At 43.3% G+C, this 25,965-nt stretch overlaps 1 protein-coding gene across 2 annotated transcripts in view; it reads left to right on the top strand.

Annotated features, from left to right (window-relative positions):
- Window positions 1-4,463, top strand: part of LOC111836091 (exostosin-1) — a 189,210-nt gene extending 184,747 nt beyond the window's left edge. For both annotated transcript variants that reach the window (XM_023797052.2, XM_023797051.2), the window contains exons 11-12: window positions 1,683-1,854; window positions 3,713-4,463. In XM_023797052.2, the coding sequence (XP_023652820.2) occupies window positions 1,683-1,854; window positions 3,713-3,898 (358 nt within the window). In that variant the 3' untranslated portion in view covers window positions 3,899-4,463. The remainder of the gene's footprint in view (window positions 1-1,682; window positions 1,855-3,712) is intronic.
- Window positions 4,464-25,965: the final 21,502 nt, after the last annotated feature.

Below are 25,965 nucleotides of genomic sequence, written 5' to 3'. Positions count from 1 at the left end.
TGAATTAGCTATTAAGCTATGTTTATCCGATTTAGATTATACTGGATTCGTCTATCAAAAAATTTCATATATATAATAATAGATACCCTTTATTGATCCCTGTGGAGAGATTGGTTTTACACCTCCCCTAACTTGCTCTCTATAGATAATAGTAAATCGACCATAAAGGGCAGCCACCCATTGAGCTGGAGGGGGTTGAGAGTCTTGCTCAAGGAGCCACAGATGTACCAAGGCTGGATTTGAACCTGCAACCTTCCAATCAGTAGTACAGATGCTTAGCCCACTAAGCCATATGCTGCCCCTTGTGGTGGCTGCCCCCTTACGGAGGGAAAAGTTATTCAGCTGACAAACGCTTGCGTGGGGTTTGACCACAGTCACGTGCAAAGTGATGTTTATCAAGATTTTATTGGGAAACATACAATTAGTGATGAGGATGATTAGCATTAGCACTGCATGCGTTACCTGGTCACACACAAAAAAGATCTTGTGTTTTACTCAACAAACAAATGAGATATGGAGTGTTGGATCATTTATTTTGTATTTATCAACATTTCTTGTCAAAGATACTAACAGATGTCGTAGGAACTGACATGGAGATCCTATCAAGCAAATGCTTCTCTGTGCTAGCCCACCTTGTTGCTACCGATCTGGATTTGCAGTCTGGCTCGCTTAAGCAGGGATATCCGTGCGGGTCGCCGGCTGGCTCTTGGTTCCGAAGGGGCCGCTTTCATCCCTGCACTCAGATGCGGGGCAAGACAAATTGCTCCGATGGCGGACTCTCACCAGCATGCCCCGGGGCGAGCGACAGTGATTTACCGCACGGCATCCCGACAAGCCGCTGATGCTGCAGGGGCCGCAACCTCCGGTACGAGGAGCCGGGAAGATAAGCTCTCTACTCGCAGATCGGAGAGGCGCGCCTCATCCCTCACTGCGGCGGCAGGCCGCGGCTTCCGTCAGACGTCCAGGCATGACTTAATACACAAGGAGGAAATGAGACGAGCGCCTCTGAGAATCTGAGTGACAGTCAAGGCTGCCGGCAGAGAGGGGAGTATTTCAGTCTGAGAGATTAAAACATCCGTCTCCCCCAGCACAGTGCGGTGGAGACACCCCTTGCCATGTTTAACTCTTCTTCTGCGGTGAAGAAGTAGGGAAAGACTGTACTATTAACTCCCTGCTATCGACCGTCAGCAGCAGATTTGTCACAGATATTACTGCCATTATCTAATCACTTACCTGTTACTTTCAGCCAGAGGAAGTGAGCGCCGTGTGAGGCTCGGTGGGTTAGCACTGTGATCGGAAGGTCATCGGTTCACATCCCATGGCCAGAGAATGATGTCACCATTGGGCCATTTGAGCAAGGGTCATAACCCCAATTATTCCAGGGCTATGCTGGACGACCCTATGTTCTGACCTGAAAACTTGCTCTCACCTGTATATATGTCTGTGTGTCATAGACAGCCAGATAGGAGATGCCCAGTTGTGCCATGAGAGTAAATATAGCATCTGTATTCTGTTATGGATTTATGTTTTTTTAGTGGATGTTTGAGTGGAGATCTTTCATTAGGGATTATGGTCTCGGATACTATTGCAAAATGGATCATACGCTACTCCTGGTTAAGAGACGTGGTGCCACCATGCTTTCAGGTCTCTCACGTGCCTTGCTCATGTGTCGCCCCCTACAGGTATTACCACTACCTGTTCACTCATTACCTGCCAGCAGGCCTTCTGAACATGGTGGACCGCATGGCCAACTGTGAGGACATCCTGATGAACTTCCTGGTGTCCGCGGTCACCAAGCTGCCTCCTCTCAAGGTCACTCAGAAGAAGCAATATAAGGAGACCATGATGCAGCAGGTGAGGGCTGGCCGCCGACCCCCGCACCAGCATTGAAGTAACACAGAACTTCATAATAGGCACAGCACATGTTTAGGAAGAGGGAGATTAAAACAAGCTGAGCTCATAGTCATGTGATCTGAAGTCACGTGACAGCAGCTATTCTCTCAGCAGCCATATTTGACATGGAAATATGAACAACTGAAAAATTGCCCCAATATTCGGCACAACAGTTGTGTTCAATGAAAGAGATAATAAATATTTCAAGACTAAACATTTGCCTGGAGAGTCAGTGACCTCACCATGAACATAATGGTAGTCAAATAAAATGCACCTGGATGGCTTGAGCCAATTCCTCCCCCCTCCCCCGAAATTCACATAATCATGTTTGATGGGTCCATCAAAACATACACAAGGCTGTACATCTCTGTGGCAGCTGCAATTAATCATTCTAAAAAAAAAATATGATTTGCCCTTTTCCCATGTGACAAGGCAGCATTTTCTTGTAGAGTTTGGCGCTTTTATCTCAAGTCCATTTCCATGACCGCTGCTGCTGGAGCGTTACCTTATCTTGTGTCATCAAATAAATGTATCCAGCAGCGAGAGCAGCAGCGAGATGTAGGGAGATCTTGTCCCAGGTAGGTGGAGCAGTTGTACAGCTGTCTGCGGTCAGTGGTACTGCCTCACTGTGCGACTCCCCCCTAGAGACACTGAATTTGGCGTGTAGAGCGGACATCAGCAGGGGGCGCCGCAATGCACGGGCTTTCCCAGCCCAAAGCACAGGGGTCTCTGTGAAAAAGGGGCCCTAACCAAACTTGGGGGGGGTCCTTTGAGGGGAGTTCCAGCTCGTAAATTGTCGGGGGGGGGGACAACTGACAATTCAAATAGTCCAGGGGCCTCTGAAATGTTGATGTGCCTCTGGATGTCAACTCTGTCATCTGTCGTGTACATGATGTAGTGTTGTAGTCAAGACCACCTAAACCGAGACCAAGACAAGACCGAGACCACAAAAAATTGGTCTCAAGACCGGTCTCGAGACCAAGTTCTCGAGAACTACAGCACTAAAATGATGCCATCATAGCACATGGCTTTGGGGCACACGTGGCCCGACCCAAAGACATAGCCCAGAGACACCAGAGGAGTGTAAATGGTAGCAAGGGGTATATGGGATAGGTGCAGGGGGGGACACCGGGGCATGCAGGGGTGTGGGCGGCCTCTCGGGGCCACGGCCATCCCGATGGTGGCAGCCCTCCCCACGTCGGCCCTGATTGATGACTGCGCCTCAGGCACAGCGATGACTCAGCGCTCAGCCCAGTGATTAATGTTTTAATTGGCGGAGCGACTGGCCGGCTGTGAATTTACTTCCACCAGCCTACGCGCTGCGACTTGAAGCCATTTCCTGTTCCAGTTTTTCTGCCTTAGTCCAGCATGGATCCAGCATAATATGCAAACCTTTACGCATCCCATACAGAGGCAGGGGAGGCCTTAAAGCCAGAGATTACTTTCTTAGTGGCTTCATTTCTGTCACCGTACATCAGCATTGACCTACAAACCTGCACTGAACTACAGGGTCAGTTGTGACCCATTGAAAGTCATCGTCTGCTTTTCATAAAAAACTTTATTCTTCTTCTAACATCTGTATTGTTCAATATACGTCAAGGCAGCCACAAACTTGGACTATAGATGATCCTGGTTATAGTTCCTGTAGACACATTATTCATGTATTTTGGCAAATTTTTATACCTAATTAATGTAGATTCTGGCAGTCCCCAGATTCCCGGCAATCCATTACTAAGCCAGTGACCTTGAGAAATCAGAATGTGTGACCTCCAGGAACATGGCTGCCTCATAGCGTTGGTGTCATCTCCGTTCTCCACAGGGGTCCAAGGTGTCCCGCTGGGCAGACCCGGACCACTTCGCCCAGCGACAGGCCTGCATGAACTCTTTCACCAGCTGGTTCGGGTTCATGCCGCTCACACACTCTCAGATGCGGCTGGACCCCGTGCTCTTCAAGGACCAGGTGTCCATCCTGCGGAAAAAGTACCGAGACATTGAGCGCCTTTGAAGCACCGCTGGGGTGGAACCCTGAGCTTTTTTTAAAGACTGACGTCTCATCCAGTTGCTTGAACTCAACCTGTGACTTGATCTCTGAAGAGTATTTTATTATAAAATATGCAACAGTGGGCCATTTTGTATCTAATATGGTCCATTTATCCATGATCATCTAGAATCTGTCATCTAACTCTCAGTATCAGTGAGTTGGAATCTACTGTCGTTGCTGTTGTTGTTGATGATGATGATGATGATGATGATACTGAAATTTATGGCTCCGTCTCACGGACTTCAGCGCCAAGCAGACTGGCTCAGAACGAGGACCAGCTCAGAGGTCACTGAGCGACGTTGCTTAAGTTTTCAGCATATACAGACCCCACCAATAGGGATCAGATGTCCCAGAAATGCAATGGATGTTTTCATGTCACCTGGAAAGATTTTAACTCTAGCACTGTATTTGTCGCTCTCCATTGTTTATTTCCAGGGCTTTCAAATTTAAGAGTTTATTTTTGTTCGCTGTACCTCACACATAAGCTTTAAATTGCAACCACAGCTCTGATAAAGTACGTCCAAATGTGTACTGTGCACTGTTTTTCTTTCTCTGGCTTTCATCTTTAGGAAGAAGACTGTGGTGAATATGTTGATTTTATTTTTTTTTTGTCAGTTGACGGATCCAAGGTAGCGGAAGGGCCGAAGGAGGAAGGTTTTGCCGGGGAAATGTATTCCTTTATGGAAATTAACTTTCCTTTAATGTGCATTCGGATGCTAGGGGCAGATAAAGTGCCTGATTCAGAGCGACGTTTGTTTCTCCTGCAGGAGGAGACAGAGGTGTTGATTATGCAGAGCTCATCAGATGACGATGAGGGTACTGCGGAGGAAGGCCAGCGCGAAACAGAACCTCGGCAGGTGGGGGGGATGGGGTGGGGGGGCTTTTCATGTTCACAGGCCTCTGAAACTGTTTGAGACGCGCTGCTGGTTTTGACCTCCCCCCTCCCTCAGGATGAAGGCTTTTGCACGCTGATAGATTCGTCTGGAGGACGTTTACAACTCCTGAAGTGTGGAGGGGCGATTGTTCCCAGGTCCTTTTATTTCTGTGGACAGTCTGAAAGCTTTCATATCTCATGCGTAACAACCCCCCCTCCCACGCTACTGCCCCCCCCCCCCACGGCTGCCGTAGGTAGATACTGGCCCTCAGACTACTTTCCTCTCTTCTGTTCCCTCCCTATGAACTACCTCCGCTCTACAAACACTACAGCAATAGTAATAAACTGAATAAATTGTCTGTTACTGAGGGACGATAGCATTAATCTTCATGGTAGGGAAAAAAAATATTTTTCCTTTATTAAAAAAAAAAAGATTTTTCATTTCATTCTGGACCCAGTTTTCTAGCAGAAATTTTAATTAATCAGCAGTTAGGATGCTTTGCCTGCCTGGCCAATTTTTAAATTGCTTGTATTTTTTATGTCAGCTGTAGTCAAATGTTGTTAGCATATTGATTATGTCGGGGGAGGGAGATTCATTAAGGAGCTGTTCTTCCACAAAGCGTACACATGACTTTTCCCATGGATGACTGAATGAATGATTTTGACTGGCACTCCATCTCAGACGGGACGCTCGTCCGAGACGGTTGCCTGGCCACCTTCGGCCGGCCTGTGCTGAGCAACAGCAATAATTGTAACGTGGCATGTTGACATTTTCGTTTAATAACGTCTGGAAATTTACAAACGCTGTCTACCTCATTTCAAATCTCTTAATATTAGGCCCCAGAGGCCTAGAGGAACACCATTATCTTCCAATCGACGACTGGAACAAAACGCCAAATATTGAAGAGTTTATATCCTATAGTGAATGCTATGTGTGTTTGAAAGAAAAGGACAAGTGACATCTAGAAATTATTATTATTACTGTTGTTGATGTTGTTGTTATTATTGTGGCTGTTGTTATTGTTATTGCTCTGGCCTGTGGCCTGTACTACGAAGCGGGGTTACTGGCTTATTGGGGTAACTTGTTGGATTTAAGGTAGTCTGGGCAAAATGTAAGTGAGCGAATATGAAGTCCATTTTAAACTGTGGTACCTTAAACCCGACAAGTTACCCCGATAAGCCAGTAACCCCGTTTTGTAGTACAGTGGCCTGTACTACGAAGCGGGGTTACTGGCTTATCGGGGTAACTTGTCGGATTTAAGGTAGTCTGGGCAAAATGTAAGTGAGCGAATATGAAGTCCATTTTAAACTGTGGTACCTTAAACCCGACAAGTTACCCCGATAAGCCAGTAACCCCGCTTCGTAGTACAGGCCACTGTACTACAAAACGGGGTTACTGGCTTATCGGGGTAACTTGTCGGATTTAAGGTAGTCTGGGCAAAATGTAAGTGAGCGAATATGAAGTCCATTTTAAACTGTGGTACCTTAAACCCGACAAGTTACCCCGATAAGCCAGTAACCCCGCTTCGTAGTACAGGCCACTGAACTACAAAACGGGGTTACTGGCTTATCGGGGTAACTTGTCGGATTTAAGGTAGTCTGGGCAAAATGAAAGTGAGCGAATATGAAGTCCATTTTAAACTGTGGTACCTTAAACGCGACAAGTTACCCCGATAAGCCAGTAACCCCGCTTCGTAGTACAGGCCACTGAACTACAAAACGGGGTTACTGGCTTATCGGGGTAACTTGTCGGATTTAAGGTAGTCTGGGCAAAATGTAAGTCAGCGAATATGAAGTCCATTTTAAACTGTGGTACCTTAAACGCGACAAGTTACCCCGATAAGCCAGTAACCCCGCTTCGTAGTACAGGCCACTGAACTACAAAACGGGGTTACTGGCTTATCGGGGTAACTTGTCGGATTTAAGGTAGTCTGGGCAAAATGTAAGTGAGCGAATATGAAGTCCATTTTAAACTGTGGTACCTTAAACGCGACAAGTTACCCCGATAAGCCAGTAACCCCGCTTCGTAGTACAGGCCACTGAACTACAAAACGGGGTTACTGGCTTATCGGGGTAACTTGTCGGATTTAAGGTAGTCTGGGCAAAATGTAAGTGAGCGAATATGAAGTCCATTTTAAACTGTGGTACCTTAAACCCGACAAGTTACCCCGATAAGCCAGTAACCCCGCTTCGTAGTACAGGCCACTGAACTACAAAACGGGGTTACTGGCTTATCGGGGTAACTTGTCGGATTTAAGGTAGTCTGGGCAAAATGTAAGTGAGCGAATATGAAGTCCATTTTAAACTGTGGTACCTTAAACGCGACAAGTTACCCCGATAAGCCAGTAACCCCGCTTCGTAGTACAGGCCACTGAACTACAAAACGGGGTTACTGGCTTATCGGGGTAACTTGTCGGATTTAAGGTAGTCTGGGCAAAATGTAAGTGAGCGAATATGAAGTCCATTTTAAACTGTGGTACCTTAAACGCGACAAGTTACCCCGATAAGCCAGTAACCCCGCTTCGTAGTACAGGCCACTGAACTACAAAACGGGGTTACTGGCTTATCGGGGTAACTTGTCGGATTTAAGGTAGTCTGGGCAAAATGTAAGTGAGCAAATATGAAGTCCATTTTAAACTGTGGTACCTTAAACCCGACAAGTTACCCCGATAAGCCAGTAACCCCGCTTCGTAGTACAGGCCACTTGTTGTTGTCATTGTTAGCGTTGTTCTTGTTATTTGTTTTTGTCAATTTTCCACGTTGAATGTCACGGTGCGTTCGAGAAATTCAAGGACCCCCCATGAGTGAATGGCAGTCCTTAGCCTTTCGGGAGGACTGGTCGGAGGGTGAGTGCTGAGGCCTTTTCTACCACAAAATATGACAGACCTAGGCTAGCACTGTAAGATTGCCAAACTAGGAAGGTTGGGGAGTAGAGAAGGTGAAGATGCAGCCTATATGTAGCAGTGGAACAATGCTGTGAAACTAAAGCCCAATTCAAGTTTTAAAATCCATTAATTGGCAAAAAAAAAGAAAAAAAGTAACATTCTGCTGTGTAATAATCTCGTCTGCAATCAGCAGCAAACTCCAGATGATTAAACTGAAGGCCAGTTAATGGACAGCTGTGAACATAATGAAATGGGCCTATTTTACTATAAATATTTATAGTACATCCATATTTTAGTCAGTTTTTTTATTACCTTCATCTAGATAGTATGTCAAAAATTCAGATAAGCCACTTTTTAAGGTATCTGTAAATTAAGAGACTTTTTAAAGTCTTTATTATACATAGCATTATTATTGTGAGTAGGGACAGTGTTCCGCATCAGGATTGGGGTGGAATAGGCAGACGCAAAGGAGAACTGGCTTGATAACACAGGGCTAGCGTGCGTCTCTCAGAAGGGTAAAGAGATGTGGGCTGACGGAACACGAGCTGGGATCTGGGTCCTGACACCGGCCGGAGGAAGCACGTGTTCCGTAACCTATGGGAGTGACTGCAGGTGAAAAGGGGCTCATCACACGACTCTGCCTGTGGGGAGGGGAGGGGTCCACACTTCTTTTGTCTAATAGTTGTCCTCCTGAGTGACATTACAATTACCCAAATTTAATGCTATTTCTCTATTTGTTAATATCAAATGAGAAAAATAATGGGGTTTCACTAAAATAATAACTTGTGGTTAGCTTAAAAAAGCTGGGATGTCTTTGCGAGTGTCCATGTCTGTTTCAGTCTCCAGGATGATGTGGACATGAAAATGGCTCGATTAAAAAACGCACCGTGGGGTCTTTGGGGGGAGGAAACATTCGGGAATGGCGGTTGGGTGGGGTTATGGGGACAGGGGCTGAGGGGAGCGGGCCAAAATGCGGACACGTCAGGTCATCCCACGGGAGCCTTCAGCACCGAGCCCACACTGGCACACGGCGTCTCTGCAAACCGTGTGTGCAGCTGTACATCAAAGAAACGAGCGGACAAACGTTTCCAGCGGTGCAGTGAGTTAGATCAGCAACGACAGCAGACAAATGCACAGATTTCAAGTTTATCTGCTGACGAGTCTCCTACGATCATAAATCTTTCATTTTTTCATAGTTTCTTAGTTTAATACTGTGCAAAGTAAAATAATACATTTCTTTCTAGCAGCTATATTTATAACGAATTATAATGCATTATATAGAATTTTAATTCAAAATAATACAGGCCTCATATAATAATTTCCCATAGAAAAATACACCACTTTTGTGTTTTTCTAATAAAAATACCTTGACTTACCTTCACTTACATTTTGAAGCAAAAAAGACTGCATGCTCAAGGCTTCAGGGCAACTTGTGCGCAATGAACACTGCTTTGGGACGGAATCGGCTCGAGGTTCAGCCTGTGTGTCTCCCTCCAGCTGCCTCCTACGGGCGGATGTTAGCCCAGTCTGGGATTTGACCCTTAGGGAGTCTCAGCCAGCGCTGCTGATAAGTACCCGCATATCACGCACCATGAGTAGGGCACCAAGTGCCAGAGGGGGGCGCCAAAACAGCCAAATGATCATCATCATAACTATAATCATGAATTATTTAAATTTAAGATGGAGCAATAGATACCATTAAACTATTATACAAAATATCCATAATTGCTCGAAACAATAAAATGAATTTTGAAGCCCGCAATCTCCTTGTGGTTTGTTCGATTACACCGGAGAACAATTCAGAAACGGCCCCTGAAAGGACACAGAGGCAGAGAAAAAAGAGGAAACTGTGGGATGAGGCTTGTGTGTCGCTTGCAGGTATGTTTGAAAATGTTAAGTCCTAAAATACTGGAAAATTTCCTTAAACCATGTCGCCTATGCCTGCATAACATTGATCGTAGGAAACATCTTGAGTGAGCTAGCTGATGGTAATGTAAGCAAGCTAAAGATCTTATAACGTTAGCAGAAAGCTAAAGATCTCATAACATGAGCTGAAAGCTAAAGATCCTGTAACGTTAGCTAAAAGCTAAAGATCTTATAACGTAAGCTGAAAGCTAAAGATCTCATAATGTTAGGTGAAAGCTAAAGATCTTCTAACGTTAGCTGAAAGCTAAAGATCTCATAACGTTAGCTGAAAGCTAAAGATCCTGTAACGTTAGCTAAAAGCTAAAGATCCTGTAACGTTAGCTAAAAGCTAAAGATCTTATAACGTAAGCTGAAAGCTAAAGACCTCATAACATTAGCTGAAGGCTAAAGATCCTATAGACTTTCAGGAATGTACTGACCTGAGTAAAATCCCACTCACCCATGGACTGCTGTGTCTGAGGGCCAGTCCTTTGTGTTTATTTAGTTACTATTTTCATTCTGTACCATAATATATACTGTATTTGTAGAGTCTGGAAACTCTTCTTGTTTTGGGTGGCTGTTTTCTGTAGTTCTATTTTTCTTATTTATATTAATTTATATTTTATATTTAATTTTTAGGGTTAATATTTGAAGTTTTTCTAATTTTTGCCTCTTGAATATTGTGATATATGCTGTTATTTTATGTGGGTGTGTATACATGCAAGTTGGTTCCTGCCTGCCGCCTTTGTTCCCGGGATAGACTCTGGAACCCGGTTGGGATTAAGCGGTTACAGTGATGGATGGATGGATGGATGGATGGATATATATAATATGGGGGGGGGGGGGTAATACAAAACAATGATCCTTAGTGCACCAAATGGCCAGCAGCCCAAAAGCAGCAGCTCGGGTTTCAGGGACAAAATTGTGAAATGTTTTTAGGCTCCAGAATCACCTACGATCCACACCCTGTGATTTCCTGTTTACACCTATTGCCCAGTGTAAATGACTTAGGTGAAATGGTCTGTTATTAAGTTCTTTTGAACTCCAATTACTTATTTTTAACTAAACTAGCTAACAGTTCTCCCTAATGATGCATTAATTAATATACACCTGTAGAAAATGCTAACAGTGCTAGCCGTCCCAGAGCCGTGGAAGTGGTGTAAAGTGTGATCTTCAGCGCAGGACGGTCAATGACCGTATTTGCCATTGTCGGGTGCAGTACTTTAGAGAGCTTGTTGGGGATAATTAATGGTATGTTCAGTGTTGATGTAGCACGGAGGGAGGAGGGGAGCAGCCTCCCTGGTGTAAATGTGTTATAAAAAGCCATTTCGCCTTTGTTTCTTGGTAATATTGCTATTAATGACCTGTCTCTTCATATTAGTCGCAATGGAGCCATTGGAGTGTCCGGTCTTTAAACTGCACCGTAGGCATTTTGGGGCACTTTGATGTCATTGTGATGTCATCGTGATGTCATTCCACACTCCGATGGGAAATGAGTGCTTATGAGATGACGGTCCCTGCTGCCACACGGGTTTCTTCTGCCCTCTAACTGGTTAAACTATTCGCTGAAATCTTTTTACAGAGCACACATACACACACACACGCAGTTTGCTGATTCTTCCTGGGGTACAAGTGTAGGATCTTGATTGTGGGATGAGGGGAGATTTTAATGAAAGCCTAGCAGACCTTGATGGGTGCTCTGTGATTTTGGTTGGAGGGCAGTTACGTAGCCCTGTGTCTGGTCAGCTTTTTCAGTCTTATGAAACTAGCAGTTAGTGGGGGGGGGGGGGGGGGGGGTGCTCAATGTGAAAGACTTTGACTCCAACTGGACACTGTGATGGTGATTCCTGGGACAGGTTCACTTCTCTAGTGAGACACTGGCAGTTGCCTCCCACTGATCTCTCAGTCGCTTAACGATCTCCATCATGTAATTACAATTCATAATTCATCATTTTCATCACTTTCATGGCGGTCATTTTTAATAGCTCGGCCCTTCATAGCAATGCATGCCTTATGAATAAATATAAATTATCATTTGACTTTGTCAAGCTTGTAAAGACATAAGTGAAGATTAGACCTTGATTTGATAATACTAATTATATAACTTCATTTAAAAATCAGTTCTAAAATAATTTGCACGTGATTTGGACAAAATAACAGGAAAAACTTACAATATATTATTATTATTATTATTATTATTATTATTATTATTATTATTATTTCCTCCCCAAGAGCATTTCCATCCTTCTTGGAATGCTGCCATATATGTTTGGATTATTCTTCAGAAAAGCTTCCAGTTATCTGAGGGATTAAGAAGGTGGAAATATCACTCTGCTCAGTAATGTTTAGATCTGGTGATTATGGAGACCATGTAAGGTGCTTGACTCTATCATGGAGTTCATGAAACCATTCTTCAGTTTGTTTAGCAGTGTTTTTTATTTATCATCTAACAATCTTGAGGGAAAGGCATTTGCTCTGTAGTACTGACCTGCTCCTATAAATAGGTCTCATGTTCCTTGACCATTATATGACCATGAAAAGCAATCTCAGACCTAATGGCTCCTGTGATATAGCTCCCCATGTCATCGTGGATTAAAAGCACCCTTTGGCTTTCTCCAAAAGTACACCTATTCAGATGTTGTGTCACGATGCCACCTCACTTTGGCTGAGAGACAGGTTGTCGTATTTCTCAGTCAGCACCCTGGTTAACAGCTACGTCCCAAAATTCCTCATGCTGTGGAATGTTGACCAAGCCCCACAGACCAAGCATATCCTTGCATCCACCAATCTGGCACTAATTACCCCAGCTGGCTCTATATTCTCAGAGGAAAAGGGCAGCTCTGGCACAGTGTTGCCGGCAAGCAGAAGACCTCCACCCAAATCCGTAGAAACACCAAGGGTTCTATTTTGATGATCTCACACAAAGCGTAAAGTGCAAAGCGCAACTAACATTTATGGGCGCGTCCAAATTCATTTTGCTATTTTGGTTGAGGAAAAAAACAGACTTGGCTCCACCGCAAGGTGCAAAAAGGCTGTCCTAACTCTCTTATTATTCAGAGGCATGTTGTGGACGTAACATGCAATGGACCAATCAGAATGGCCTTCAGAAGGCTCCTGAGATGATCTATGGGAGCTCCACTGTTCCACCTGAGCCTTTCGGCGTGAAGCCGGCATGGGATGAGGCAGCAGCGAGTGTGTCCTCGTCTTCTGGCATCACCAGATCACCTGCTCAGTGCCAAAAGTTGTATAATGATGTCAGAAGACGGGGAAAGGGGACTTAATTATGCTTGTGCGGTTTTTTTGGGGTCTGCAGTTCACAAAATATAAATAAAAGTGCAAAGCCTTTTAAAGTCCCCTAATGTGTCCTCGTGTATGTCCAACAGACATCCATCACGCATGACAATGTTACGCCACGTACAACATTCCACAAAGAATGTCCACGACCTTCTGAAGGCTGTATTGTAATGTTTCACCTGGCTTATCTAAACATCTGAAACGCATTTTCAGCAAACCAAATGTCCTTTCAATTACAGTATGTGCTTAATTCTGAAAATTAATAGGAGCGATTTTTTTTTTAATGATGTGTTTTTTTTTCTTTACTAAATATATATTTTTTTCCTATGGTGTTTCATTGAGCAGTATGATTAGATGAAAGGACCAGTGTTACGATATAATAAAAGGCATGTAAATAAAATAACAAAAATCCATTACTGCACTTCCAGGGCGTAACCTCTCCGTAATGAGAGTCGTGCACCCGCATGTTTATAAAACACACTGCTTAAATACCATTTAACAATGCGCCACTGACTTTAGACTTGGTTTTTTTTTCAGTCATGAAAAAAAGCACATTGTAATTTAGCCTTAAATGTACTGGCAATGCACCACGTCTCACTTAAGGAACACCACTCCTACGAGCGGAAAGTGGGCGCAAAATTATTTGCTATTTTGACGACTCGCGCGCATGCCGTGAAAACGATCACTGCCCACATCCCTCTCCTAACTCCCCGCATCATCCCTTTATTTTGGTGCTGAGAGACCAGTTTCTAAAAGACCTTGGATGCATGGGGCTGCCTTGGTGCTGCTGTACCCTGCCAGCAGGAAAATGGGTGAAAAATGACTCAGAATGTATCACTTGTTCGGTCATTTAGAGCTCCAGGTTTTGTGCTCCTTATACACTCTCGTAACTTTGTGTATTGGCCTTGGATTCAAGCATTTTGCAAATGGCAGCCCTGCCATAAATCCCAGCCTCCTGATGCTGAGAGGATGCAGCTGTTCTTGAGACTACGAGTCATAGATGTGCTGATTCAGGTCTTCGGTTATTTTTTAGGCCATGCTGTAGCAACTGTCCCTGTCGGTGTCAACTGTTTCTACTTGCCGATGCATTTTTGCCGTGTTCAGAATGTGTTATCGTGACTTTTGTGACCGTTCCACTTGACGCGGATGAATTTGCAGTTTTTGTGCCTCTTTGGATCTCGTTAATAGCTTTGAAAATTCGCATATCAAAGTCCTTACTATCAGGCCTCCTTCGTAACTGACATACACTGCTAATTGTCACTCACCTTTGTAGCTGCATTTGTAACTGCGATTTAGTCACTTCAAAGTTAAAAATCCTCATTCGCGTGGTTCTCCCATTACCTACCATTACTGTGAGAACCAGTGTGGTGCCACAGTATATTACTGTCACCCTGCACGTCCAGGTTGGGATTCTGAATCTCATCTTTGCTCATTTCGTGTGGATTTTAGCTCATGGGAGTTTTACTTACACAAAAATGTTCTGAAGGCACATGAAAAATGATTGGTTTGGAGAGATAACCAATCAGATGGTGGGGGGGGGGGGGGGGCTGGGACCAGCCAATCAGATATCTTGATCCCGCCTCCTCTAGTTGCTTAGACCCACCTCCTGTACAATTTGGCAGACAGAGACATGCATTAAATGCAGGTGTGACCAAACATTTGCACATTACTGTGTATGTGTGTATATGTGCCATTTTCTCTACACTTAAAAAATTGTCCTTGTAGTGTGTCCCCTTATTGAATGTGCATGTTCATTGCGTGCGATGTCATTGAGGAGTGTCAGCCCCCGTGTCTCTCCCTGACTTTTCCAGGGGTCAGAACAGCCAGCAGTTCCCTGTTTATTCACTCTGAAATGAAACCAAGTATTTATTACAGAGAAACAGGACGAGAGGTTTAGGCCGGTGGAACTCCTATTCCCTCTGGCAAAGTTGTTGAAAATGAGATTGGAGGAGAGGTGGAATTCTCATATACAAAAATAAATAAATAACCTAAAACAATCGTGGTTCCTTTTCTCGTTCGGACCTGGAGGAATTTTTCGGTGAAACAATCTGCACTTTGTAATTGCTTTTCACATATAACGGTGTAATACTTGCAGACTAAAGAGAATGCGGGAATTACTTCCCAACACCAGACCCATGTTCCACAATAATGCAGCTGTGCTGAAATGTGACAGTTCTGTTTGTTAGGCACAAGGATGCTTTTGAGGGTGGGTCACAAGACACTCCGAAATGATGCCAGCTTTCCGTGATTGAATTGGGCCAAAACTGAATCAGAAATTCCCCATCCACGGCACAGTAGGTAAATGCTAAACAGTGTTTGGATGATGTGAGATGTTTACATTCTGGATTGAGCTATTCCTCAATCATAGAGGCGATACTTTAATTCAGCTTCTTTGGTAAAAAAAAAAAAAATCAGAAACAGAGTTAACAGATTCATCTGTCATAACCATTGTGTTACACATGCAAACTGAAGAGTAGCTTCAGTCCAGGACATTAAAATCTGAACGCTAAGCACAGTAATTACCAGCACAAAAGAAACTGAAAGCACAGAACATGCAAAGGAAGCTCAGGTGTGTGCATTAACAATTTTTCACTTGTATCCCACATTATTCAACTGGTATCCTGCATTGCCTGCATCTATACTCACCAAAATGTCAATGTTCTACTTTGGTAAACCATTTGTTGCAGTTCTTGTAAGTTTTAACATCAGGGCTAAGTATCTGAAAAGATCAGAAATGCTTTGAACATCAGTGTTTCTTGATCCATGTGTAGATTTCATTGTGTAACTCTTTACATTAACTGCACCTTCATAATGCATTCATTGAACATTCAGTGCGCCTTCATAAAGCATTCATAGAACATTCATAAGCAGCATGTAAGTACACCTTAACATCCTAACACACTTTAACAGCTTTAATAAACAGCTTTAACAACTTTAATATTTAATAATGGAATTAATAACATATGATAAACATTATAATTGTATAAGGTCTGTTATTAGTGTATATTTAAGCTGTTAAGGCTTGTTAGGATGTTAAGGTATATTTCCATGCTGCTTAGGAACGTTCTATGAATGTTTTATGAAGGTACACTGAATGTTCTACAAATGCATTATAAAGGCATTATGAAAGTGCACATAATGTAAAGCATTACCTAAAATTGCCCACAGCAGTGGAAGCTGGAGAACCTTTGCAAACACATAAATATGCTTCCACTATTTTTCACTAGCAATTACCAATTTCGGTCTCTGACTCTCATCCAGGAGATACAGGACATGAGGTAAAGCACATACAAAACTAAGAATAAACGTTACAGATGTACATGTGAGAAAGTATGCAGCATCTTTTAATGGGAAGTGCTACCAAGGGACTAAACTCACACAATGGAGAGTCTTTTTTTCTGTATCCTGAATCCCTTACGGATTTCCCAGCCTCCATTAAAACTTTACTTCTCCCATATTCCCAAACCTGAAACCATGCTTTCATGTGCTTGTACAGAGCTGAGCAGTTTAGTAAGATTTCCACTTAAGGGATTTCAAGGCATTTTTACGGTTGACTAAATCCGAGCGAAATCTCTGTCCCCACTGCCCTCCCCCGGTGCCGCATGATCCAGTCGATTTTCTGCATCTGCAGATCCGACACGTTCCGTGAGTTACCCAGCTCCCCGCAGGGCCGCGAGTCAGACTCTGTCCCTGGTGCAGGGGGCACTTTCCGTGCCCTCGGACATTTTTTGCCTGCCGGAGAGTCCCGTCCTCAGAGTGCGAGAGTAATTAGCCCTCTTGTGTTTACCTCAGACTCCCAGCTCTGCGCTATAAGGAAGAGCTCGCTATTAAAAGGAACCAGGCGAAAGGTCAGGAGGAGAAACCCGTCTCACTTCCAAAAGGGCAAACTGAACAGAAGGACCTTCCTGTCCTAAGAAAGAATTAATGATTAGGGGACAGATTTTATGCTTGGGGATGGCCCAGAATCGGCTGATTTCTGTAAATTCTAATACGGACTCGTTACCCTCTCCCAGACTCAGAGTGTGAGGCAGTAGAACCAGATGCATGTGAACACATTCCAGGTTTATGAGTTTTATCCATGAGGAAAGATGCATATGTAAAATTTTGAAGGAAAATGAAAAAGAAATAAAATAAAGATTTTTGTGTTAACTATAGAACTCAGTTGTCATATGTAATGGGTGTCAGATTAGCTTTAAAAATGTCATAAGTCAGGTTTGGTATATTTGATTTTGTACGTCTTGTTTTCTGGATAACACTTGGTTGTATTTAAGTCGTTCTGATTTGAGTCTGTCTTCTGCTTAAATGACTCATCCTCTCACACCTGTCTTCAATGATTAAGCATCAGATAAACGCTGTTATATATCTCTCTCATTAGGAAGGGTGTGTTCAGTTATATGGAGCTAAAAACCCGATGTGAGTCTGTGAAGTGTTCTGTGATACTGATTGCTTAGGCATTTTTTTAGGCAAACTTAGTTTAATGTGACAGCTTGTTTGCATTACAACTGTGTTGATTGTAATTGCGAAAGAAAGTTTTCTGTCAAAGTTGTCAGAGAGCTGGGGAAAACTATTTTTTACCCTAAAGTTAAATGAAAATAATACAAACTATTTATTGAAGTTCATTTCTAATGGCAAGAGACCAGATAAAAACCAGCTGCTCCTGGGATATGACCGATGTTGGGCAATAAGCAGGTACACTAACACTTATACCAAAGGAGACTGTTGTTAGAACGAAACACACTGAGGCATGTCTGCAGATTTCCAAATCCCATTTTAACCCTGTTTAAGAATTAGGAGGCAAAAATGACATATCATCCGTTCGTCCATCCGTCCATCCATCTATCCACCCCCCCCCCCCCCCCCCCCCCACACACACACACCCCCTCTCTCCCTCCCACCCCTCAGCATTCATTGGAAGCTCAGCCTGACCTAACTCTAGTTCACTCCTCAACGTCATCTATGGTTGTAATGAGCTATTTGCCTCACTTCTATGTCACTTTGGACAAAAGCATCTGCTACATACAAACAAATGTAAATGTAACTGATTAAAGAAATACATAGAAAATGTGACATGTCTCTGAAGGCGGCTTTATCCGGCCTGGCGGGTGGCTTCTACCCCTGATCAGGCCCAAACACGCGTCCTCCCACACGCTGTCATACGCCAGCAGCACATACAGCAGGCACTGCGACACGAAGCCTCTCAGACCCCGTGTGGGAGGTGTCCCCGTCTCCCCCCTCCCCCCACTTCCCAGCTACTCAGCAGTTTTGGGGGGGGTGGATGCGGTCCCTCGATATTAAGAGGACCGTATCCCGCAATATTTTATCATGAAGTGAAAAATGGCAGTATCTATTGCTGATAATAATAGGTCCGCGGCAACGGCTCATAGAAAGGACGGATAAGCCGTGTAGCTCCGCGCTGGGGGATTCGTTTGAAATCTCATTTTCTGCCGGCATTTCAATTTCACCTCCGTTTTCTTTTTCCCTCCCTTCTTTTTCACCCCTGTACCTTTTCCCAGACGGTCCCTGATAGGCGGAAGGAATGGCAGGGCTGCCAAAGCAGAATAGTTAATCTCGGGCGTAATACCCCCAGAGAAGCGGTACAGAAGGCTGGCCCAGTGCCACAGATTAGCTAACGCTGCCTCCAAATATAGCATGTTTCCTCGCAACGCTAAGGGTGTTATTCTGATCGGAGTTTGACGCTCCACCTCCACAATCTGCAGGTTGTGGAATGGGGGGGAAATCAATAAGTTGCCGTTTTCTTCTCTCGGTTTTCACATTCAAATAAAACAAGTTTTGTGCAGCAGGAGCAGAGTCATCAGACGAAGTCCATGGCTAAGCGGTCAACCTACAATATATCCCAGTCGTCAGCTGGGTCATGAGCTGTGGGTAATGACCCAACGGAGAAGGTCGTTGGAAATGAGGTTTCTGAGCGCAGTCGCTGGGCTCGATCTCCGCCACGGCGTGAGGAGTTCGGAGATCCAGAGGGCCTTGAAATAGGGCCGCTAATCCTGCTGAATGATCACAGCCAGCTGAGGTGGTTTGGGCGTCTTACTAGGATGCCACCTGGACAGCTCCTATGGGAGCTCTCCCAGGCAGGTCCCACTGAGCAGTGGCCCCGGGGTAGACCCAGGACACGCTGGAGGGACTACATCTCCCAGCGGGCTTTGGGGCATCTGAAGATCGCCCAGAACAAGCCGGGGCTTGTAGCCTTGGCAAGTGAGCTCTGGTTTGACCTGATTGGCCGACTGCCAGCGCAAACTTCACCAGGAAAAGCAGTATGAGAAGTCTTGCGTATATTGGATTTGTCCTATTTGTTGTTTCTGATTTATTACAACTAGTAATTTAACGAATAAGCTTCCTGGGGGAATCCTATCTGTATATTCACCATGGAGATGACATTCACCCGATAATTTTGCGGGATGCGGGTCAGTGAAGCCAAGTGGACTCAAGCCAGCAGACATACTCCTCATTGCCTTTATGCAAAGCCAAGGAGCCAGTGCACTGTGGACGTGCATCTCCTGTAGTAACCACCCATCCGGCCACTTGACTCCTTTGTGGAAACCTTCTGATTTCCCCTAACTACTGTATGTACACATTCGCATATCATTGCATAACTATTGTGCTGAATGTCACTGTATTACCTGCTAATACTAAAACTGTATTGTTGTCAGTTTGCACATCCCATATAAGTCTCCATCCATCCATCCATCCATCCCTTTTCAGAAACTGCTTGTCCTATACAGGGTTGCCGGGGGTCCGGAGCCTATCCCAGAGGCTATGGGTGCAAGGCAGGGACTAACCCAGGATAGGGTGCCAATCCAGCACCAGGGCGACTCACACACCATTCACTCACACCTAGGTGCTGTTTGGCAACTCCAGTTAATCTCAGAAAGCTTTTCACACGGTGGAGGGGAAGTTGGAGCACCTGGAAGAAACCCCACAATGACATGGGGAGAACATACAGACTCCACACACATGGAACCTAGGTAGAGACTCAAACCCTGGTCCGAGAGGCATGAGGTAACAGTGCCAACCACTGCACCACTGTGCAGTGCCAACCACTGCACCACTGTGCAGTGCCATGCCGCCCCCGTCCCCATATCCCACTATTTATTTATAATTGCTTTATTAACACATCTACTCATTCTTACATTATTCTTTATCTCCATTATACTGCCCCCCATCCCCAATACGGTGAATTTCACTGTGTTCCCAGCATATACATGACAATAAAACTTGTAACTGGATTTATATACCAACTGTTGATCCCATGATGGTTTATGAGGAAATTTGTCTGAACACAGAAACAATGAAGCCATTTAAACTGAGATGCAACATAAAACTACGAAAACCACAACTCCTCATTTGCATATTTCACCAGCTCCTAAGAGGGTCATGTGATTCACTTTCCTTGTATGGTATATAATAATATTGATATAAACTCACTCACATAATACACAGTGGCTGCTGCCTTTAATTAAATAACCAGCCCAGATCTGGGTTTAAGGGTCCTGCACCTTACCAAAATCCTCTCTGTGTTACGGTAATGAAGATTAACATCCTAGATGCCTGTAGCAATTCCTCTGACGAAAGATTGATCGAGGGACTGACAAACATAACTATTCTAGGTGGTGATGTATGCTTGTCGTTTTGGAACTTACGGGGGATAATTTCATAATTATCCAGCTGCATAACTGGGTAATATTTTAAGTATTGCACATTTAATGAAAGGTGATAATACTCTATTAATAAAATGAATGACAGTTGGAGAACAAAGGATTTCAGTAGCTTTCAGTCAGAACGGCATTTGGTTGGATGTCACACCTCTAACCAAATTTTTAAAAAGAATGTGGAAACCACCTATTTCCAGAAACTTCTGTAAAATCTTTTGGCCATAACAGATATTCTGAGCTATCATAGATTCAGCTTAATGGAGTCTTGAGCATTCAGTTCAATGAGATTCGAATTCATTGATTCATCCATTCCGCAGCTCAGTCAATGATACTTAATTAAGAGCTCAGCTAAAAGGTAATCCTGAATGCACAGTCTCCAGTCAGGACCAGGAACTGAAAAGCACTCATCTCTTAGCTAGGTTTTGCAACATAATACAGCTTGATTCATTCCTAGAGTGCAACTTCAATCATTTACTTCTTCTGAGGCTGTATCATTCGAGATTCAGCCTTTAGCTTCTTTCCTGTAACATTTGGTGGTTGTTAGGAAGACAAATGCAGGTAAATATTGTGTGTTGAGGCCAAGAAGACGCAGCCCCGAGCATAATCGCATTCTTCACATGTGCTACAATGCCTTGAAGATTCTAATTCATATAAAGTGCCGTTAATGAAATACCTGGCATGCATTTTTATCACAGTACTCCAAGAAGGCAAAAGATGAATAGAATTAATCAGTATTTAAGGTAAATGCTTTAGGCCTGTCAAAACACAATATCTGATATTCATCTGCATTGAGGGAGGTGCCTCTGGAATTTGTATAGCGCAGTATTTCAAAATCCGGTCCTCATGGACCAGCAGACAGTCCACAAAAACATGGACTGTTTGGCAGAGAGCTGGGAGGGAGCAAAAACATGGACTGTTTGGCAGAGAGCTGGAAGGGAGCAAAAACATGGACTGTTTGGCAGAGAGCTGCGAGGGAGCAAAAACATGGACCCTCTGTGGGTCCCCAAGGACCGGGTGGGAAAAGACTGGTCTAGAGGCTGTAGAGTTGCAGTGGCCAACCAATTAAGAGCGTTTGTTTAGATTGGCACTTTTCTGTGTGCCTTCCAGCTGGACTAACAGGTGAGAGTAATACTTATAAGGATAGGAAGTCAATGTTTTTATGCATTTTTATTTCACCATCGTCCCAACCACAGGAATGCCAAAAAAGTCCATGTTGCTCTTCTCTCTATATGAAGCAAGGGCTTGTAAATAGGAAATGAGATGGCATTTGCCGATAATGAGAAAAATTGTTTCCTGGTCCTGGCGATCAAGATTGGCATTTTCCATTACAAAGTAAAAATGTACATGTGCTTCTCCATCAGTGTGTCTTGTGGTTGATTTTGGCGCACGATCGCGGTCAAGTCATCAATCTTCCGTTTTCATGCGTAGCCTTGCAGGCGAGCAGGGAGGTGTTACAATGATTTATTAAAAGGGTGGAAGTGGAAACCAGCTGTAAAGGAGGCCTGTACATTCTGATAAAACTTGGATAAAGCAATTTAATGCCATCAATCATGCAATAGTGGTCTGTAACTTAAGTGGGGTCGGCCTCACAAATCCCGACATTGCGAAAGAATACAACTAAGATCTAAGCACAGATCCTCTACAGAGACAGTTGATGGATGCTTTTCTCAAGCATCTGCAATTCACACAATGACCTTTCCAACTTGAAAATTTACCAAGAAATCTTTCTTTATTTTCACCCATCACATGAGTTTGCATCTTTTTCATGATTTCTCATTTCTGTTCCAGGATTCCCTGCGCCATGTTCTGAAATCCGGAGAGCCATCGACTGGAAACGGACCATGTACACAGACATTTAGTACATAACTTAGTTTGGGAATTTCAATACATTTCAATCTTAAATGGTAAACAAGACCAGATTAAAAGCACAGCACAGCACAGAAAGGTTACTTGTATCCCCAATATTTGTATTCTTTTGTATTGAAATTTCCTTGAAATAGAACAAATGGGAATGAGTTTGATGGTTCCACACAGCGAATGCTTTCCATTAGCTATATATCACATCGAATAATTAATTATCTACCTAAACCACTTGGAAATATCAGCCTTGAGGATGATGACCACTGCAACGCTGTGTGAGAATTACACACTCTCTGCTTTCCTGATGACATCACTCTAATCTCCAGTGATGCACTTCAGATGTGACCCACCATTAGCACGGCCCTCCAAATGCGCTCGGCTCAGTTTAGCTTCTTCGACTGTGAGTAGCCCGGCCTGCTTTTATAGTCATATCTGTAATGATTAAACAATTTTCACAGTTTCCTTTCAAAGGCATTATTCACTGAGATGAGATGCCTCTTCACATTTTGTATCTCTCTGCAAATAAAAATGTATTATATTGCAACCGTCGCCTGCATGGACGGGAGAAACAAGGGCTGCACCTGAACACATGCCCAGGTAACTTTTGGGGGTTCATTGAGAATGCAGTGATGAAGAACTTAACACATAACCCATAAACCTTTATTAAGAAAAACCTGAAATTGTTTTTTTTTTTTTAATAAAAGGGTATATCTGAGTTTCTCAAAAGCAAACAGACAAGTGCACTGGCTTTATGTGCCACCCCCCCCCCCCCCCAACCCCACCCCCCGCCTGCCCTGTGCATTTACATTCCATAGTCACTGGTTCTATGTCTATTTTTAACCATGTTTTACTTTTACTCATATACAGCTGGCTGTTTCTTGTGAGACTGAACAGAGGGTTATACATGTGCATAAATATACAGGACCTAATTAATTTGTTCATATCTGTACGTATGTAATTCATGAGAAACCCGAATCTTTGAAGCACGATAATAAATTATTATTTGTTTTTTTACTTTTCTTTTCTTCGGCGGGAAATTATTTTATTGAGATATATCTTTGAAATGCGACTGGACAGCAAAACCCACCCCCCAGGGGAACAAGGAAATTCTGTCTTAATCTATTTGCAATTGGGGTGCTTGATATACTCAACAGCCAGGATACTGAATGATTGGCACTATATATAAGACTGTCTTAACTACAAACATACAACAAGAGGACGCAACACAGCGTCTATAGGAAGCCCTTGTGTCACAAGAAAAATGGTCCTTCCGAAGTCGTAAACAACAAAGGGACAATGTGGTCTGTTTCAAGCAACCTCTCTCGACCTCTCTTTCTACAAGACAGCTTTAAACTCTTTTCAAAATTGTTTTATTTGCTGGCAAACACTAAACGTTAGACTTTGCTCGTTTATTTATTAAATAAAGCTATGTGCAAAATTTTTTTATTAAAATCACCAAACCCACGGGTACAAAAACAAAAGAATTTCAAGGTCACATCCTTAACCACGGCGCCACCTTCTGTCTATCCCTGAAACTTTCCATCAAAAACAGTGGGCTGGGGACCCCCCCCGCTCCCACCTGGGGATATGCATGTTTTTTATTGGACAAGCCATATGGGGACTGCCTTATAAAGGAGTTTAAATTACCTCTCAAAGCAGTAAATAAACATCTCCATTGCTTATGCATCTGGAAGAGTTACGTGAAATATTTATCACCTGCTATATCTTTATGTTAAGGCAAACAAGTTGGGATGAAGTGGATCGAACCGTAGCCTTGAACTTTTCCTGATCATTGAATCCATCACTCAATTAATTATATTATAATATATTTTTATGAAGAAGATTGTCACAAAGCACTGATTAGTAGTTAATGGTGATTTCTCTAGAAGAAAATACAGTAAATGCAAGAGTATGCTGATGAAAGACTGTGAGAGGTCATGGTCTAATGAAGCGGATGAAAAGGACCATGCAGGTAACTCAATAAACATGTCTGGCAGAAGAGTCACATGTACATGGGCCATTGAGCAAGGCCCTTAACCCGCCCCCCCCCCCCCAGCTCCGGGGGTGTCACATGTTGGCTGACACTGTACTGTGACACCCAAGCTATGGCGAGGAAGAGGGGGTAGGCGAAAGAGGAGAATTCCAATGTTCATGTGCAAATAGCAAATAAAGAATGTATCTTTTTTAAATACTGAAGTTGCATTAATCAGATGTGGCACAGAATAGCCTCAGTGAGCTTAACTGACAGCATATTAAAAAGATGAGGCTGGTGTAACATTACATTAAAGCTTGGGCTGCTATTGATACACTGCCGATGTGGAGCGAGAAGTAACATTTTATATATCATTCTAAATTTGAAAGGCAGCCAATGCAGGGAGGAGAGTACAGGGCTAATATGTTTTTTAGTTATATTAAGAACTCGTGCAGCTGCCTCTTGTACAAATTGAAGACACTTTGGGGAAGCATTAGTGCAGCCAGCCAGCAGAGCGGTATGATAATCTAGTCTAGGGATAATGAACGCATTGGCCGGCTTTTCTGCATCATTCACGGGCAGAATCTTTCTGACCTTCGCTGTTCTTTATAGATAAAAGGGAGACTCTTTACATATTTTGAGAGTTAACTGTTAGGTCATTAACTATTGTAACATCAAAGAATTTCACGAAGGTATCCACAGTGAAACAAAGCCACCTGGATTCCACTTGAAATATGATAATGGACTGTTTATCTGAACAACTCAGCGGCTCCAAGCTTATCACAAGACAACAATATCTGTCAGATTCTCGTGTCCATTATTCAATGTTCAAACAAATATTTCATTTGTTTTGACAGACATTTGGACTTAACATGCTACTTGGAATAAAACAACGTACAGTATGTTTTCAGTTTTGTTAATAAACCCCTGTGTCCCTGTTGGAGCCACAAGTGGATCGTCCACATCCTTTCCTTTCCTGCACTATTACTTGCCCCCGTGCCAGATTCTCCCGAGTTCTTGACACACTGGTCTAGATCTCTGTGTCATTTTGTAAGTATAGACGTCCAGGATCTACCCATCACTGTGAGTAACAAGTACAATTATAAATACTGAGTATGTGCAAAGTAAACAGAGTTGCAGAGAGAAACAAGTGTCTAAACTGAATTTTTTTTTCTCCTCATTTCGTTCAGTATTTCATCTTGATTTGTTTATTTCTGTGAGTCGGTTACAAATTCATTGTAATAAGAATGTTGTCTGATAGAATAGGGCACGAGAATAAAAGCACTTAGAATGTCGATTCCAAAAGTTAAGACAAGATCTACAGTGTCATTATAATGATATTATATTTTGAACAAAGCTGACAGATTACAAAGCATTTGCAGGAGCATTTGCAAAAGTGATCTGATATTATCAATTTAATTTTCCATATTACTGTTAAAAACTCCTTCTGAGGATCCCTTGGCTTGGGGCGGCAGACTGCTGAAGCACCTTTAGCACCATCTCTGGTCGTTAGTGGTAATGCAGTGTCAGAATACAGTGTGCATGCCTTTCATTTTCAATCAAAGAAAAAT

Source organism: Paramormyrops kingsleyae, chromosome 19 (assembly GCF_048594095.1).
Source record: "Paramormyrops kingsleyae isolate MSU_618 chromosome 19, PKINGS_0.4, whole genome shotgun sequence".
Taxonomy (NCBI): domain Eukaryota; kingdom Metazoa; phylum Chordata; class Actinopteri; order Osteoglossiformes; family Mormyridae; genus Paramormyrops; species Paramormyrops kingsleyae.
The sequence above is the reverse complement of the archived record's forward strand: the minus strand, read 5'-3'. Positions and strand labels throughout refer to the sequence as shown.